General features: G+C 38.4%; 1 protein-coding gene across 1 annotated transcript; it reads left to right on the top strand.

Moving 5' to 3' along the window:
* Window positions 1-112: 112 nt before the first annotated feature.
* On the top strand, window positions 113-16,884 carry Usp15-31 (Ubiquitin specific protease 15/31). Its single transcript, XM_034975107.2, has 14 exons — window positions 113-561; window positions 640-831; window positions 1,073-1,207; window positions 2,631-2,765; window positions 3,094-3,197; window positions 3,805-3,925; window positions 5,348-5,495; window positions 6,384-6,530; window positions 8,000-8,184; window positions 8,573-8,679; window positions 8,830-8,961; window positions 9,509-9,604; window positions 9,870-10,903; window positions 11,135-16,884. The coding sequence occupies exons 1-14, from the start codon at window positions 226-228 to the stop codon at window positions 11,173-11,175; spliced, it is 2,913 nt and encodes a 970-aa protein (XP_034830998.1). The 5' UTR covers window positions 113-225; the 3' UTR covers window positions 11,176-16,884.
* Window positions 16,885-17,164: the final 280 nt, after the last annotated feature.

Here is a 17,164-nt window from a genome sequence, read left to right as displayed (position 1 = left end):
CCATCCCGCATTCATTCTATTGTTCACGTCTCGGTCAATATTACCGTCGTTTTGGAAGAGCGAACAAAGCTAAAAACACTAAAAAGAGCCAAAGATAATAAATGACATTAAGGACAATATGGCGCTTATGTCAGTGGGTCAGTAGCATATCAATGTTTTCTAATTGGTTTTTCCTAGTTTTATGAAATTAATTATTTGTAGGATAGTTATAATTTAACTTTTATTATGTCTACAAATAATTTATCATCAGTTTTAAAATCATGTTCGGAAAGTGAACTTATAAACGAAGTAGCGGATGCGAACATGACACCAAAACAGGTAGAAGGATCCCGATTAAAACGTACTTTTACCTTGCCTCGCAATCCCTTTGGGACATCAAAGCCCAGTTCAAGCAAAACTAAAACTATCGAGAATGATAATAAGCCATCAAGCGCGAGTTCTGTGATAAATGTTACGCAAAAAGATGAAGGTGGCCTGGAAAGGAAGTTGTTCAGAAGGCCGTCATGGAAGATATTTTTGAATAAGATCGCGCAACACATGAGCACTGTGAACGTATCTGGTGTAAGTGCTACATGAAAGTGTTGAAAAATATTATGATATTTCAGTAGCAGGGTAAACTTATACCTACTTGATTTGCAGGTTAAGTCTGGCCCAGCAACCGTGAACGGTGACCGTGTTCCATGCAGTGGGGAACCGCCGTGGCCTCCTGGGACAGTTCCAGCAGCCACAGGCATCAAGAACCACGGCAATACTTGCTACATGAACGCTGTGCTACAGTGCCTATCCCATACTGATGTCATTGCAGAATATTTTGTTTTAGAACATTATAAGGTAAGCCAGTAAGAAATGTTGAAAAATAGAAAATATACTTTTAACATGTTATGGTTAAACAAATAAACTGACTTAGTTCTGGGCTAGTGATTATTTAATTTAATTATAGTAATGTGCAGTGTTTCTTTGAAACACTTTATATAACTATTTGTTTGTTTGCTTATGCACTGTTGTTGTTATGTGTATAAGAAGAGGATTGATTTACTGCTGTGGTATTTTCATACATGAAATTTTCTTTCAGATTGATTTACAAAAGCGGAACAAGATTAATTCTAAGAAGTATGGTACTAGAGGAGAGGTGACAGAACAGTTAGCAGCTCTATTAAAGGCTCTATGGTCTTGTAGGTACACACCAGACATGAGCACATCTTTTAAGGTTCGAACAGTCAATATATTCTATAATCCTGGTGACAGAAGGGCTGGCTCATTTTTTGCGCAACGGATCAGCCTGGCTGTCCAGCGCGGAAATGCAGCCAGTATTCTTGGCACCATTCCACGCGGTCATGATTTATATAGTAATTAGATAAGGCTAGCTTTAAGTTTTATTGTATTAAAAAAAAAAATATTAAAAAAAAAATGTACATGAAGAGGGGAATGGCCAAGTTAAATATTTACGATAAAACATAAATGCGTGATAATAATCACAAATTATGATTCCTAAATATAATTTGTGAGTACTTTTTGAGAAAAAAAAAAATATTCTTATAATGTACCATAATTATACTCTGAACCAATTTAATTTAAAGATTTCAAGTCAAACACTGTAAGCTTAGAAGTTTAACTATTTTATAGTATATATAGTCAATTTCAGCACTGAGTGTAAATTTTGGTACAATTAGCCCAAATGAATGTGGCTTTTATGAAGCTATTATTTCTTTATTTTTCTTTTCTTATTTTTTCTACAAACTTACTATAAGATGGGAAACCTTGCATAATCAATAATGGGACTATATTGTTTAAAAAAAATGATGTAATAATAGTTACAATTGCCTATGTATACCCTAACAGCTAAAAATAATTATTTTTAACTGATAAACTAAAGTTTCCTCTTGCACAATTGGAGGTCTAAATTATTTAGCCTCAACAATTGCTACATGCCTCAAAGCATGTGTTAGCCATATCACTTACTTCTAAATAATTGTTATACCTTAGAATCAAAAGCATGCACTTAATATTAATTGTTGCATACATCAAGTTATTGGTAGTTCACCACAGTGTTATTCCAAAAGAACCTCTATGTGATTAATGGAAAGGCATCACAAACCTCAGCAATGAGGAATAAGAAACAGAGATTCTGGTCAATAATATGTAAATAGCCATTATGGCACATAGGGATGTTTCCATTATCTAAATATATAAAAGGAAAAGGTGACTGACTGACTGATCTATCAACGCACAGCTCAAACTACTGGACGGATCGGGCTGAAATTTGGCATGCAGATAGCTATTATGACGTAGGCATCCGCTAAGAAAGGATTTTTGAAAATTCAACCCCTAAGGGGGTGAAATAGGAATTTGAAATTTGTATAGTCCACGCGGACGAATTCGCGGGCATAAGCTAGTGTGACCATAAAATAAGTGTGTGTAAAATCATTTGTTTTTGTTAATTTAGCATTTGTTGACTTAGCTGTACACATCTAAAAAGTTACCCCCACTAAAACTGTGCAATGTTTCTTAGTATATAAGGTTAGAATTAATCTGTAAATATATGCCATTTTATATTATCAAGTCTGCTGGTATTATTATTATTTATAACCCTACATTTGTGACAAACATTTAATTTAATTATTAAATTTCAGGCAGCTGTGGAAAGGCATGGTAACCAGTACAGGGGTAACAGTCAGCATGATGCTCAAGAGTTTTTATTTTGGCTGCTAGACAAAGTTCATGAGGATCTAAATACAGCAACTAAGAAAAAATACAAAACTATTAAAGTATGATAATTTTTATTATGCTAAATAGACACTGACACAACATAATATAAAATATACAAGGAGCTAGCAAACAAAATGGTGGAATTACACTTCTGATCAGAATCTTTCTTAGGGTTCCGTACCCGAAGGGTGCCAGCGGGACCCTATTACTATAAGCCTCTGCTGTTCATCCTTCCGTCTGTCTGTCAGCAGCCTGTATCTTGAGAACTGTAATAAGTAGAGAGTTGAAATTTTCACAGAATGTGTATTAACGCTATTAACGCTTAGTTGGAGGGGAAAGGGGAATATTAGTCATCATTGGCTAATATTCTTTGTAATATTGTTTCAGAATACAGTAGGTAAATCAGATGAAGTTGTTGCAGCTGAAACTCTGGCCAATCATGCTCGTAGGAACAGTTCTTTTGTTCAGGCAGTTTTTCAAGCACAGTATAGGTAAATATCACTATAGAATTATAAATTAACTAGATATTTATATAACTCGTAGAAAGCTGTCTTATACTCTATTCACAGAAAGAAGTTAGTATACACTCCCTTTGTTATGTAATCCCGTACAAATGACAGAGCCAAAAATCGCATTGGGGGTTAATTTGAGTTACCAACCAATTTGGATTTTTTTTGGAAGATTTTTGGCTCTGTCATTTTTATGGGATTATTATTATTATTATTTATTATTTAATTAGAACGGCCATAAAGCCCAATTACACTAATTAAACTACGAGTACTAACTAACATAAATATAGTGCGAGTCGGACTCACACTTGAAGGGTTCTGTACTAGGTACACTATGTACTTTTTATTTATCATTAACTAGATGATGTAACAAAAAAGTCGTTATTATGTAACAACTAAGAGAGCACTATACCTAACTTCTTTCCATGGATGGAGTATTGCATGAGTTTATCTGGCGAATAATAAGCACTTGTCAGTTTTCATATCATGATTTGCAATCTATTAAAGTAATATTAATGTATTAATTATTTTACAGTATTTTATATGACGTAGAAAAATTCAATTATTAATTGATTGCATTATTTAACAGGTCAGCACTGACATGTGCAAAATGTGAGCGTACATCTTGCACGTTTGACCCGTTTCACTGTGTGAGTGTGCAGCTACCCACTAAACCAGCGATGGCTCAGCCATCCCCTCTACCTGTCAATGTAAGTCCATTATATACATATATATAGTGAGAGAGAGAGCCAGTATTCTTGTAATTAATACACTAGCTGCCCCGGCGAACTTCGTACCGCCTAACAGTCGATTCAATTTTTCAAAATTTTCCTCCGTAAGAACCATCCTCGTACTTCAAGGAATATTATAAAAAAGAATTAGCGAAATCGGTTCGGCCGTTCTCGAGATTTGCGATCAGCAACACATTTAGCGATTCATTTTTATATATAGAAATAAAAGATAATAATTTACAGTCATAGTGTAAACACATTTTTAGGGTTCTCAAAAGGAAAAAACGGCCAAGTGCGTGGGGGGCCACGCGCAGTTTATATATTTACAATAATATAATTTTTGTACAAAACATTCACAGTTACAAAAAAATCAGTGATCTCCATGATAGGCAAACTAGAAACAAAAATAAGCTAGCTACTCCTGCGCTCCGCCTCTGGAAGGTGGGAAAGTCATTTGTGGGAATGAGTGTAATATTTTATAATAAAATTCCACAAGCAATTTTAGACTTGCCTTTACACAAGTTTAAAAAATGTGTCAAAAGTATGCTCCTAAAAAAACATATTATACAGTCGCAGACTATGAAAAAGCTTGGATTTGACTCGCTCCAGCAATGCACGGGGCTGCAATGGCTTGTATAGTACGGTATAATAACATTGTAAATTGAAAAATTAAAAAGAGCAACCGCCGAGTTTCTTGCTGGTTCTTCTCGGTAGGAACGGTATTCCGAACCAGTGGTAAATTAAAACTACCTGACTATTCATAAGCACTTTTAAAAAGTTTACATGAATAAAAAAACATTCTATTCTATTCTATTCTAGTGTAGTTTTTTTCTGTTTTATTTATTTATTTTTATTTATTTTTTATATTTCTAGTTTTATTCTGTTCCATAGTCAAAAGTTTGCTGGGTCAGCTAGTATAACAATAAATCAATCTAAACTAAATGAAACGTTTTGGTAATCGAATGAAATGGTTTTATGTTTTTATAATAAACTAGATGATGCCCGCGACTTCGTACGCATGGATTTAGGTTTATAAAAATCCCGTGGGAACTCTTTGATTTTCCGGGATAAAACGTAGCCTATGTCCTTCCCCGGGATGCAAGCTATATCTGTACCAGATTTCGTCAATATCGATTGAACGGATGGGCTGTGAAAGGCTAGCAGACAGACACACTTTCGCATTTATAATATTAGTATGGATTCATCATCATGATCAATCTATCGCCGGCTCACTGCAGAGCACGGGTCTCCTCCTCACGGGTCCAGTGAGTAGGGTTTGGCCATAGTCTACCACGCTGGCCATGTGTGGATTGGTATACTAGTATGGATTAACAAGTTATAAACATTGAGAATGACATTATGAGGAAAATGAAGATATTTTGTATGCTTTCATTGTTTTAGGTGGTATATGTAAATCAGCAACCTCGACAAGTGCGTATAGGAGTGGAGTTGCCTCCAAACTCCACAATGGACGACCTCCGCACATCGTTACACACGGATACTGGCATTGATCGCGATCATATTATATTAGCTGAGATCAATGAAAATGGTTAGGGCGGTTTCAGACTAGCGTTTTATACGCGCGTATGAGCTCGTTTTTGGAAGCGCATGTAGGCGCGTATAGGCGCGCCTTTTGGCACACGCTTACCTCGTACGAGCGTTGACGCGCTTCTAAGCTCGTATAAGCGCGAGCCGCGAGAGACTCCTCCCCGCAACACCACCGGTTCGAGCGAACACGCCGAAATATGCCCGTTACGCGAGTCCAGTTTTTTGAAGGGCGTAATGTAGCGCGCGTGTAAGCGCGTATGCTGAAACGACCGCTCACGCGCGAAAAAATACGCTAGTCTGAAACCGCCCTTAGAGTTTACATAATATCTCCCTCTCAGAGTAGTTTTTTTGTGAAAATTCAGATACAAGTTAGCCCTTGACTGCAATCTCACCTGGTGGTAAGTGATAACCCAGTCTAAGATGGAAGGGGTATGGCAGTTTTTATTAAGACCCATACCCCTTTGGTTTCTACACGGCATCGTACCGGAACGCTAGATCGCTTTGCGAAACAGCTGTGCTGGTAGGGTGGTAACTAGCCACGGCCGAAGCCTCCGACCAGACCAGACGAGAGAAAATTTAGAAATTATAAAATCCTAAATTTCCGGAAATCTAACCTGGGACCTCCCATTAATAAGACTACAGCGCTCACAACTGCGCCAGGAAGGTCGTCCTTATTCTTTCCAACGCGACCAATTACATACATAAAGATACAGATTACATACAGAAATTAGAAAATCTTTATTAGTGAAACTCAGTACCGTACATTACATTCTTAGATAGGAACGACGGAATTTCCGCGCTATGTGGCGCCGGCCTCTGCTTGCAGTGTGACAATATAGTGGGCGCCATAGTCACATTTGGCCGTGGCAATAACAATACTTGTTTGTAGGCTGGTGTACCGGTCGTGCCAGTTGGGAACCGGCAGGCATAGAGCTGGGCGCCCTGTACTGCCTCGAAGCGCCGCCTATACTGCAGCCGCCCACCACTCCTTACTTGCTGTTGTTGTGGGTCAATATGCTCGATGGGGACCGCTTTGGTTTGTATTTAACATGTAAATATAGCCTGTTAGAGTTCGAATGCTGGGTATACATCACCTTTTATAAGAGAGAGGAGTATGGATGGATGATAGATACTCCATCCATTCATATTACTCATCTAAATATATAAAAGGAAAAGGTGACTAACTGACTGACTGACTGATCTATCAACGCACAGCTCAAAATACTGGACAGATCGGGCTGAAATTTGGCATGCAGATAGCTATTATGATGTAGGCATCCGCTAAGAAAGGATTTTTAAAAATTCAACCCTTAAGGATGGAATAGGGGTTTGATATTTGTGTAGTCCACGCGGACTAAGTCGCGAGCATAAGCTAGTCAGTCATTATGCATCATGCATGAGTAATGTGCAAACAAACTACTGTGTTCTAACTTTCAACATAATATAATTATTTCATGATCATTATAACAACTTTCAACACAACAGACCACAGATTAGTCTGTAATCTGTGCGATAGACTATATGTCTGTACTTTGCACACCTTCAAACATAATTATTATACTTTGATTGCCTTCTGTCGCGTCACAATATGCACCAAAAATTCATAGCTGAAAAATTCTCCTAAGATTTCTTCCCTCGATATATTTTCGTTCTAAAAGCTTGGTCACTACCTATCGTTTGAAATGACAGGTTCTGGTTAGCCAATGGGAATTGCGTTAAATTTTGAATTAGGAGCAACGCACATCGGAAGAGTGGCGTGGAGCCGAGGTGTAACCTCTTTCTTGCTGCGCCGCGCCTCTATCGTGTTTTATTTTCAGACCACCTATTTTACCTACATCGCACTGAATTACATAAAACTGATTAGCAATTTATATTAAGCTGAGTTAAGTTGTTATCAAAAAATTCGGCTCGACTTTGACGACAGCGGGAGACGGGGTGGAAGCGGCAGTGGAGAGGGGCAATAGAATAGAATAGTGTATCCTTACACTACAGTATAGAATAGAGTCTACTTACACTTACAGTAAATAAACTTTTAGCTTTTGAATCGTCAAAATAGTTTACCACTGATTCGTAATGCCGTTCATACAATAATACAATACACACTCATTTACATGGTGCTGTCCTCGGTGACAGCGCGGGTGGTTACAGCTGCGCGATTGCGGTAGAGTGACAGCTACAATGTCACGATCACAATCACCGCTGATTGGTTGATACTCGCTCACTATTGGCTACAATGCATTGTTGTTGTTGCAACTAGAATAGCACAAATTCAGCCAATCACAACAATTGAGATTGTAATAATGATTGATGCAGGTTTTACGAAATCGCCCTACAGGACACCACCATAGAAATGAATGCGAATTGCCCCGTTCCGGTCGCCAATCGAGCTCCATCCACCGCTGTGGTCGAGCCCACGGCCTTACAGATAGTTTCAGCCCGCGTTTAAAAAATATTCTTTGGTGACAATTTTTTTTTATGTTAATCGTCGTTACGAATCGGTGTCAGGTTCACCATACGCAATGCAAGTGCCGCGTGAGACGTCGTACGAGGACCTGCAGAAGCTGATGCTGAAGGAGATGGGCCAGGTGGTGGCGGAGAGCGTGCTGGAGAGCGCGCAGGGCTGCGACATCTTCCGCGCGCGCATCGCCGAGGCGCACCGCCCCCGCGACCCTGCCTACTTGCAGCCAGAGGTATGCCGTATGCTGGCCTTTGTGTGTTCTATATCTCAAATATAATATACCCATTATTTACTAGCTAATACTCGCGCTTTCTTTGGCGTGGACTACACCCCTATTTGAGCCCCTAGGGGTTGAATTCCGCTACGGGTCAAGCCGCTTGACCGTGTCAGAAACTCTTTAGAGCACTCTCTTCTCTCTCCCTCTCTTCTCTCTATCTCTCTTCTCTCTCTCTGTCTCTTTGTCTTTCGCAGAGAGAATCGCCTTACGCTTCAGGTGACAGTGATGATTTATTCTCGTAACTTTTTTTTCTCATATTACATTTTATTTCTCAGAATTTGAGTGCAACACGTCCGATAAGAAGCTTTGATCTAAAAAACATTTCAAATTACCATTGTTTCAGCTACCACACCCACTGTTCGCATTGGATGTAGAGCAAGCGCTGTGTGCACACGACAAGTATCCCCACCTTCGTCTCGAGCTGCTCTGGGATCCAGCTCACAGGGACAGGTAAATTCCAAAAAGATTAATGTGATGTTTCTTGCAAGCATAGGGATGATGACCTTTATATATATTAAGATTGTTTCCATGCTCGAAATCTACCAACGCTGTCGAGATGGGCATACTAATTGTACTAAGCCTATAGAATTGTTTGCGCAGTATAATCCGCGAGTCGGGCGAGGCGTGCGAGGTGCACGTGTCGGCGGCGGGCGCGGTGACGCCGCTCACGCTGCACGCCTGCCTGGCGCACTACACGCGCGCTGAACATCTCGCGCAGGAAGACGCGTGGAGGTAATGTATATGTATGTGTATACACACGCGCACGCTGCCACATTCGTGCACACACATCGACTTCGAGATGCAACCACTGAGTGAGCACTCACTCTACTATGTCTTCACCTCTTCTGGTCATTGTGTATGCCCTATTGTCCCTTTATCGTAACTTGACGCGTGAGTAATATGCTGGCACTATAAAGAAACAAAGCAATGGTGCCAACATATCTACTCACTCACGCGTCAAGTTACGATGAACGCAACAGCGATCACGCACTAATCTCATGATTGTAACAATGGCTTTAAATGGCTTCCAGCGTTCTTTTCTAAAAGAGTTTAAATATTTTTGTATGGAACTTGGCATACCTACCTAAGTCCGCTACATTGAAAAAAACTCGTTTCAGTGGCAATGCTTGATGATTGTAATCACTTAGTCTATCGATTGGCTCATGTTTTATCATTGGCTGTCGAAACAAGGATTTTTTTCAAAATGGCGGACTTGTAGGTGTACCAACTAGGTTCATTGCCCTTTATGTGCTGTATTTTCATGTTTATATTTTTACAGATGTCCACAGTGCCAGAGATATATGCCGGTGGTAAAAACTCTTGGTCTGTGGTCTCTACCGGACATCTTAGTGATACATCTTAAACGCTTTCGACAGTAAGTATTTAAACATTTGCGTCTTACCACAAAAAATAAAATAAACAAACGTTAAACGAGTGTTTTCTACCTACTACTACTACTACAGACCTAACTATGTGTTAACGACATAACAGATTTCTTGAGCAAAAACAGCAAAAACTTCAATTTAGTCATCAGTTAAACTTGTTTACTGTTTTGTGGTAAATCCTATTGAGTTTATAAAAACAAAATATCTCAGTAATTTTATTTCTCATCGGAATTCTGAACGACCTTTCCTTTTCAGACAAGCCAAAGGTCGTACAAGTACAAAACTGACCACAATGGTTGAGTTTCCAGTTAACGATTTCGATATGACACCCCACCTCGTGCGAAGAAACCCACCTAACGTTGAATCACCGAGTCATTCTCGGTCGCCGAGACGTAGGCATTCGAAGCCCTCGAATAATTCACAGGAGAACATCTACGATCTGTACGCCATCTGCTACCACCACGGCGACGATTTGGAGACTGGCCACTACACGGCCGCTTGCAAAAACCCATACGATGCCCGATGGTACAAATTCGACGACTCCAGGGTCACATCGGTCGACGATGAGAACGTTTATAGCGAACTCGTCAACAACTCCGCCTATATGTTGTTTTATAGACGAAAGAAACCGAACGTAACGCATTCGTGTTCCACTGAGGAAGGCGGACATTGGGCATTACGGATGCCGAAGTTTGCGAAACTGGCCACAGAAAGCCTGAACGAAATCGCCGAAGTCAAAGAAGAGGTGATCGACGATTCCGATGTTAAAGATAATCCTAGGACCTCCATCATCACAACCAAACCAAACACATCTCCCACTAAAAGTATTTCGAGTCTCGCTGAAGATAAAACCAGCTCGAGCCCCACGAAGCATGTGACCGTTATACACGGTACGACGTCTATAATCCAATCGCCGACTCTTCAGAGGCCGCTCATCGTCGAAGTGAACGGCGATATAACGAACGACGACATAACGAACGACGACTTAAGCGACTATGAAAACGAATCGAGCATGTCGATTGAGCCCTACATCCACAAGGATGTTCATGTGAATCCCAAAATGACACCGGTCGATACAAGGCGGCCTCGATCCGTCGACTACCCGGCTGGATCTAGTACATCGCCGTCGTCTAGGGACTCCAATAGGAACTACGAGAGCTCTCCACTGGTCGCGAGCATTAACGAAGTGGAATACCATCCCACCACGGAAGATTTGATGCTATCTATGTTTCAAGAGTCGAAGTATATTGTGCCTAGACACCACATCACCGGGGAATCTCATAGGACAGGTGTGTGTCTTTAGAAAGCAAATTTGCTAATTTTGTTGTACAGAATTCTGAAATAAGCTAAAATGACCGGATATATTGCTATCCCTTTCGTCACGCTCCCTATGGAAAAGGATAGTGCTGAATTTAGATCTGTTAATTTATTAAGAGATTGTATAAAACAGCTACAATATTGAATATTTTACGTAGGTTATCATGGCAATGTATATTAAAATAAATTTGGTTTTGTTACAGGCGAGAAATCGACCGTATGGAAAACTCGAATATCCACATGAGAGCAGCTGACACCTTTTTTAATTTGTATAGAAACCCCTTCCCTTTATTTATTTACAAGTACCCGTAGATCTGAGAAATTCGTGTAGGTTTCGTTGTTTTGAAGTATAGTAAGTGACGGCAAACTTCTTGAATGCTCTGACGTTCGTGTTTGCGCAGGCACATTAAATACAAACCACTGACCTATACTAAAACAAGTACGCTGGACTTGCCGACCGACTGGACGACCTGTTTTTCAAGCAACTTAATTTTCGCCAGTTTGGCGCTGATAGCATCAGGGAGTGTCATGTGAGCGTACTCAACAAAATGTGAGTAATGATTGATGAGACATCTGTCCACACGAAGACTATTTGACCAGTGTCAATTTTAATTCTCGGTACGGTCGGTGGGAAGCTTCCAATCGAGAAAAAATAATTACTGTCATTTTGTATGGCACATCTTTTCCAGTGCACTTGTATATGTAAGTATATCCATTTAAGTGATACATGACGCTTTTACCGCGACGAATATTCGGAGCGTGCGTAGTATACTCTACTCTCAGTAAGAGAAGGGTTTGACCACAGTCCACCACGCTGGCCAAGTGCGGATTGGCAGACTTCACACCTTTGAGAACATTATGGGGAACTCTAAGGCATACAGGTCTCCTCACAATGTGTTCCTTCACCGTTAAAGTTCTGATACCTGTAGGTCGATTTCGTAAAACCTGCATCAATCATTATTACAATCTCAATTGTTCTGATTGGCTGAATTTGAGCAATTCTTGTTGCAACAATGCATTGTAGCCAATAGTGAGCGAGCGTCAACCAACCAACCAATATCGGAGCATTCAACAAGTTTAGCGTCACATATACCTGAGTAGTTATAATTATGCGATATGCTCGAGTAAAGCTTGAGATGTTCATTAAAATACTCTATTATAAACCAGTTTATTGAATACAATACGAGCTTCCAACGATGAATTACGGCTTAGGTTTTACTTATCGACATAGATAAAAAAATAGAATAATAACTAAGCGAGTTGTCAATTTTACTTAAATAATCATAACTATTTATATACTCAAAAGGCCTATGTTTCAATTGCTAAAAATCCTCATATTGGATAACCAACTGGAACCAAGTACCCGACAGGAAATATTGTACATCGACCTTTAGAAAGAGATAGCGGTTTCGTAGAACTATGGCACCGATTCCGTTGTCTTTCTCTAAAGTAAATTTAGAGTATCTGCATCCTTTTTTTTTAACAATGCCAAAAAGGGACAGAACATGAACTTTACATTTAAAGACTAAATTATTTTAGTGCACGCTACAAATTTAAACAGTAGGCTCGCGACTGTGCGCTAAAATCACGGGTTTTACCATAATATAAAAATAAAATTTAAAACTGTCAAACTGCGTTTGCCCTTTTCATATTACATTAGTAAGAAGAGTATGCGAATACTCTAAAATTAGGTTGTGATCAGAATCAGTACCATTGTCTCTGTCGTTGAGACCGACAAAACGTCACATAGGTATGAGTGATAGAGACAACACTCTACAAAACAGAAATCTCATTGTACAATATTTCTTGCCGGCTACTGTAATAGCTATAGCTATACAATAAGGTAGCTAACAGATATTTTAACTCATTTGTTTTAATGCTAGATGTAGTGTGTGTAACTACGCGTCTCAATATTGTAGGGCAGAACGTGTAGCCATTAGTTCAGTATTTGCGTTTTACTTATGCAACAAAAACACATCGTTAAAAAGAACAATGGGCAAAATAATCCTCATTGCAGCCACTTCCGGAACTAGTTTACATCGATAATTGTGTGCAGGGCGCAGGGTGCGAGACGGATATCTTAGTTCTAAAAAGGTCTCAATCTAGCTTAATCTAGCTTAGTTCTAAAATCAGAATAATGAACATTTAGAAAACTTTACATTAATCACATTGTTTTGTTATTAATGAAAGAATGCTAAGTCATATTTTGAAGTCTCACAAATTTTTCCCTAAATAGTTTTGAGCCATGCTATGATTTGTTTTATCATAAAGAATTTAGAAAATCATAATGTTGTATTTTGTGAAGAGGCCGTTTTGAGGAACAAGGTCCGTGTATTTTGCCCGTTGTCCTTTAATAATTAATCCTATTTGTGTAAGTCCAATGTTTATCCCTGTATTATGCGCTATTCAAATTTAGGCACGATTTGAGACCTGCTGAATCTACTCAGTGTTGGTACTAATGAATTTGTGAATAAAGTTTGTTGGATATATCAAACCTTGTCTAGCATTTGAATACGGTTATAGCTCTTTGAGCTTTGAGATTCGCATTCGTTTTATTTAACTATTTTATCAATTTATACATACTACCGACAATAAATTAGTATAAAGCTGACGATAAAGGGTTAGTACACCTAAATAGCATGATGGCGTGGAATCGGTCCTATTTATATTTGAGGCGCAGTGTACGTGGCGTACGAGTATACTGTAGCATATAATTATTATTAATCAGCAGTAGTATGTTACAGCATATATAAAAATTGTCATACAATACCACACTTGTGCCTTGGCTATAGGGTGTTAATTTGTAATTAAATAAAAGTGTTTACATTGTACGATACGATATCCCGACGTACACAAATATAATTAGACTTGTATGAAATGCAACTGAGATATATAATGGTTTAAATATTCTTCGATTAGCTGCGCTTAATAATGTTTTCGATAAATAAAGAAGTTCAAATTCACTTTGAAACGGATTTGATATAAGGACACAGCAGTGGAATAGTAAATAATATCTGTCCCGGATGTACTCACGTGTTTAGTCGACGTTAGCCCGACTAGTTTCGAACCCATCCGGGGTCCTTTTTAAAGGGAGTCCGTTCGCGCACGCGCCGCGGTTTTGACTGCGGGCCGCGCGTGCCGCTGCCCGTAGAGCCCGTTGTGAGGGTGGGTGGGTGAGTTATTTAGAATGGAAATCACTCACGGTAGTTTAAACGCTAAAATAGTGTAATTCATTGAAACTCATTTTTTTTGAAGACATACCTACAGTAAAAATAATAGAAAACATAAGAAAAATTGTAACAACCTTTTAGTTGAAAAACAGGCGTGTACTGACAAAAAAAAGGAAACAAAATTACGCGAAATAAGGTGAGATCAGCGGGGCCTTAATGTTTGAGAGTGTCATCATTCATCAATTTTATACATTCACAACATGAATCTTAATATAATGTCAATGCATCATTTTTTATCATTACTGTGCTGTGCTGCCCACTGCTATGTCCCCTTGTATAGCTTAAGCTGCGTTCATATCTATAATTTGCGCTGTACGATACAAAAATTATTGTATCGAACACGACGCAAATTTTTATTGGTGTCGACGTGACTTTAGGCGAATCGTAGTTAGCAGATATTTGCGTCGCGTTCCAAATTCTCCTCGATTATTATTACACAGTTATTTATTAACTATGTCAACAGTCAATATATTTTGCAAAGTATGATAATTTAAGAATAATTTGTGAAATACTGTATATAATACGTGGCTTTGTAATTTGTTTTATAAATAATACGTTTTTGTACCAAATGATATTCTCGGTTGGATTAAACGTCTAATGTAAATATTGGAGAATTTTTTTCATTACGAACGTAGGTAAGATATAATGCCACGATGTGATTTTATAATTAAATTTTATTAAAATTGTTTTATATAAAAGACAAGTATAGTAAGAGTAATGTATAATGATATCTTATTATTTACTTAACAGATGTTTACCAATGACATATTATCAAGCCTGAATCAGCCGAATAAAATATGAATAATTATTGTCATAGTATTTGTATTTGCTCGAAAAACAGTTGCAAAGTTTTGTTCAATGGTAAATAAAAGTTTTATTCTTTCCTAAAATATACGACAAACTTATTTCATCAATAACAAGGTAAAATAAGTAAGTCCGGTAGTAGAATAACTTTTCACTGTTCTTGAATTAAAAGAATCTTGTTAACATTCGCTTTTGGTTATTTGTTATTATTTATTGAAAAGAGTTAATATACAACTCTTGAAAGTCGATATAAGTCGTATTAGGCCGGGTCCAGATATGTATCACTTGTTCGATCAACGTATCCGTATCGCTATATCATTAGTCGTATCGTATCAAGCTTCGTATCTCATTGTGGACACGCCATCGAATTGTCCAGTTCTGTGTCAGCTCTCGATCAAATCGTATTTGTATCTCTTGATGATCGGATAAAGTCGACTCCAGATGGAACGAGCCGTATCGCGATTCGCGTATCGTATCAGAGCGTATCGAGACCACGTATCATGACTGCATATCATCACCTGTTTACTAGACGCGATTTTGATGACACGGACATGGTGATCGAGTTGGGTGTAAATGATCATATCTCTGGGCAAGGCTTTAAGTTTAAATGGCTGGCTCTCATTGTATAGTAGACGACGATATTGGCCTATTTGTTAATAAAACTTTTTTATTATATTGGTATGGTGCTAATTCGGTTGTATACAACCTATTTAAACTATAGTAAATTAGTGTGTCTGAAAATATTTTTTTTCGTATAAATAGCGAGCAAACGAGCAAGCGGGTCACCTGATGTTAAGTGACCACCGTCGCCCATGAACATTTGCAGCACCAAAGGAACCGGCATCATTGCTTTGCCAGTGGGAACACCGTCGAAGGGAGCTGGTTCTACAATTTGCAAAAAGATCTGGCACGATGGGTGGTCGAAGTGCACCAGAAATTAATACAAGGTTACTTGGAAGAAACGATGCCTCTAATTTTAACGACTCCAAAAAGGGGGAAATTTTCAATTCGGTGCGTTTTTATAGAACTTTATTTAAGAATTTGTGTACAACCGAATTCGCATCATAGTTGCAGTGGTAGTTATTGCATCTTTGATCAAATATGTTTTTAAAGTATTAATACTGCCCTGTGATTGATTGGTTATTAAAAGAAAACTAAATGACAATCAGGACATTAAAATTTGTTCATTGACGATCCTAATTTAGTATAATCATCATCATGATCAACCCAGCCAATGCAGTCCCCAGTCATACCTATTAGAAAAACGAACATTGGCATAAGAGGCTAGCGGGGAAAAAATCTATTTTGTTCCCATGGGAGTTCAAACTTTTTCTCTTGTGATTGGTACGCGTTCGTGGTTTAGTATGTTTTGTTTTTCTCATAGGTAATGTAGAGCCAACGAGAGATTGCGTTTTTGACGTTTCGATGCCAGATCAAAGTAAAGTGTACGCAATCTCTCGTTGGCTCTACAATATAGTGATGAAAAAAGTGTGTGTCACTTGGTGCCCAAATATTTTGTTCTCAGTTGACAAATAACTATTACAAACCTAATAGTTACAGTGGTAGAAATACAGTACGTGGCAGAAAGTTATAAGTATACATCGACCTTTAGAAGGAGATAACAGATTTATAGAGCGTTGTCTCAGATGTGAGACCGACAAAACGTCATATAGGTATGAGTGACAGAGACAACGCTCTACAAAGCCGAAATGTCATTCTAAAGGCCGATGTACAATACTTTCTGCCGCGTACTGTACATTTTTGTATCTCTCCATTATTTTATTGTCCTGATTTAGTTAACTCTTATGGCCGCTCGTCTTCAGCGTATATTGTATAAATTTTGTTGTTTTAATTTAAAAATGTTTATTTTACTTTAGTAGTCCACGTTACTTTAAAATATAAGTGTTATGCGCACCAGAGCTTGTTTTTTTTATTTTATACCATTGACCCTTGCGACATAAGCAATTTACGTAGTTGCGAATATGGTAAACGCTTGTACTTCATTTTTTGAAAATGTTGTAACATTTTCACTTTCACTTTTTTGAATAATTCCTTTCCTAATTTGTGGTACCTGTTTCTTTATATTATATATACTAGACTAGATGATGCCCGCGACTTCGTCCGTGTGAATTTAGGTTCTTAAAAATCCCGTGGGGACTTTAATTTTCCGGGATAAAAAGTAGCCTATGTCCTTGCCCA

Source organism: Maniola hyperantus, chromosome 13, assembly GCF_902806685.2.
Source record: "Maniola hyperantus chromosome 13, iAphHyp1.2, whole genome shotgun sequence".
In the NCBI taxonomy this organism is placed as follows: Eukaryota; Metazoa; Arthropoda; class Insecta; order Lepidoptera; family Nymphalidae; genus Maniola; species Maniola hyperantus.
The sequence above is the reverse complement of the archived record's forward strand: the minus strand, read 5'-3'. Positions and strand labels throughout refer to the sequence as shown.

Excerpts from the sequence above, each read along its gene's own strand:
- Usp15-31 (XM_034975107.2), top strand. The coding sequence starts at position 226 with ATGTCTACAAATAATTTATCATCAGTTTTAAAATCATGTTCGGAAAGT. Across the intron at positions 6,531-7,999 it reads GCTCGATGGGGACCGCTTTG|GTTCACCATACGCAATGCAA; the intron begins GTTTGTATTTAA and ends AATCGGTGTCAG. Across the intron at positions 10,904-11,134 it reads CGGGGAATCTCATAGGACAG|GCGAGAAATCGACCGTATGG; the intron begins GTGTGTGTCTTT and ends GTTTTGTTACAG.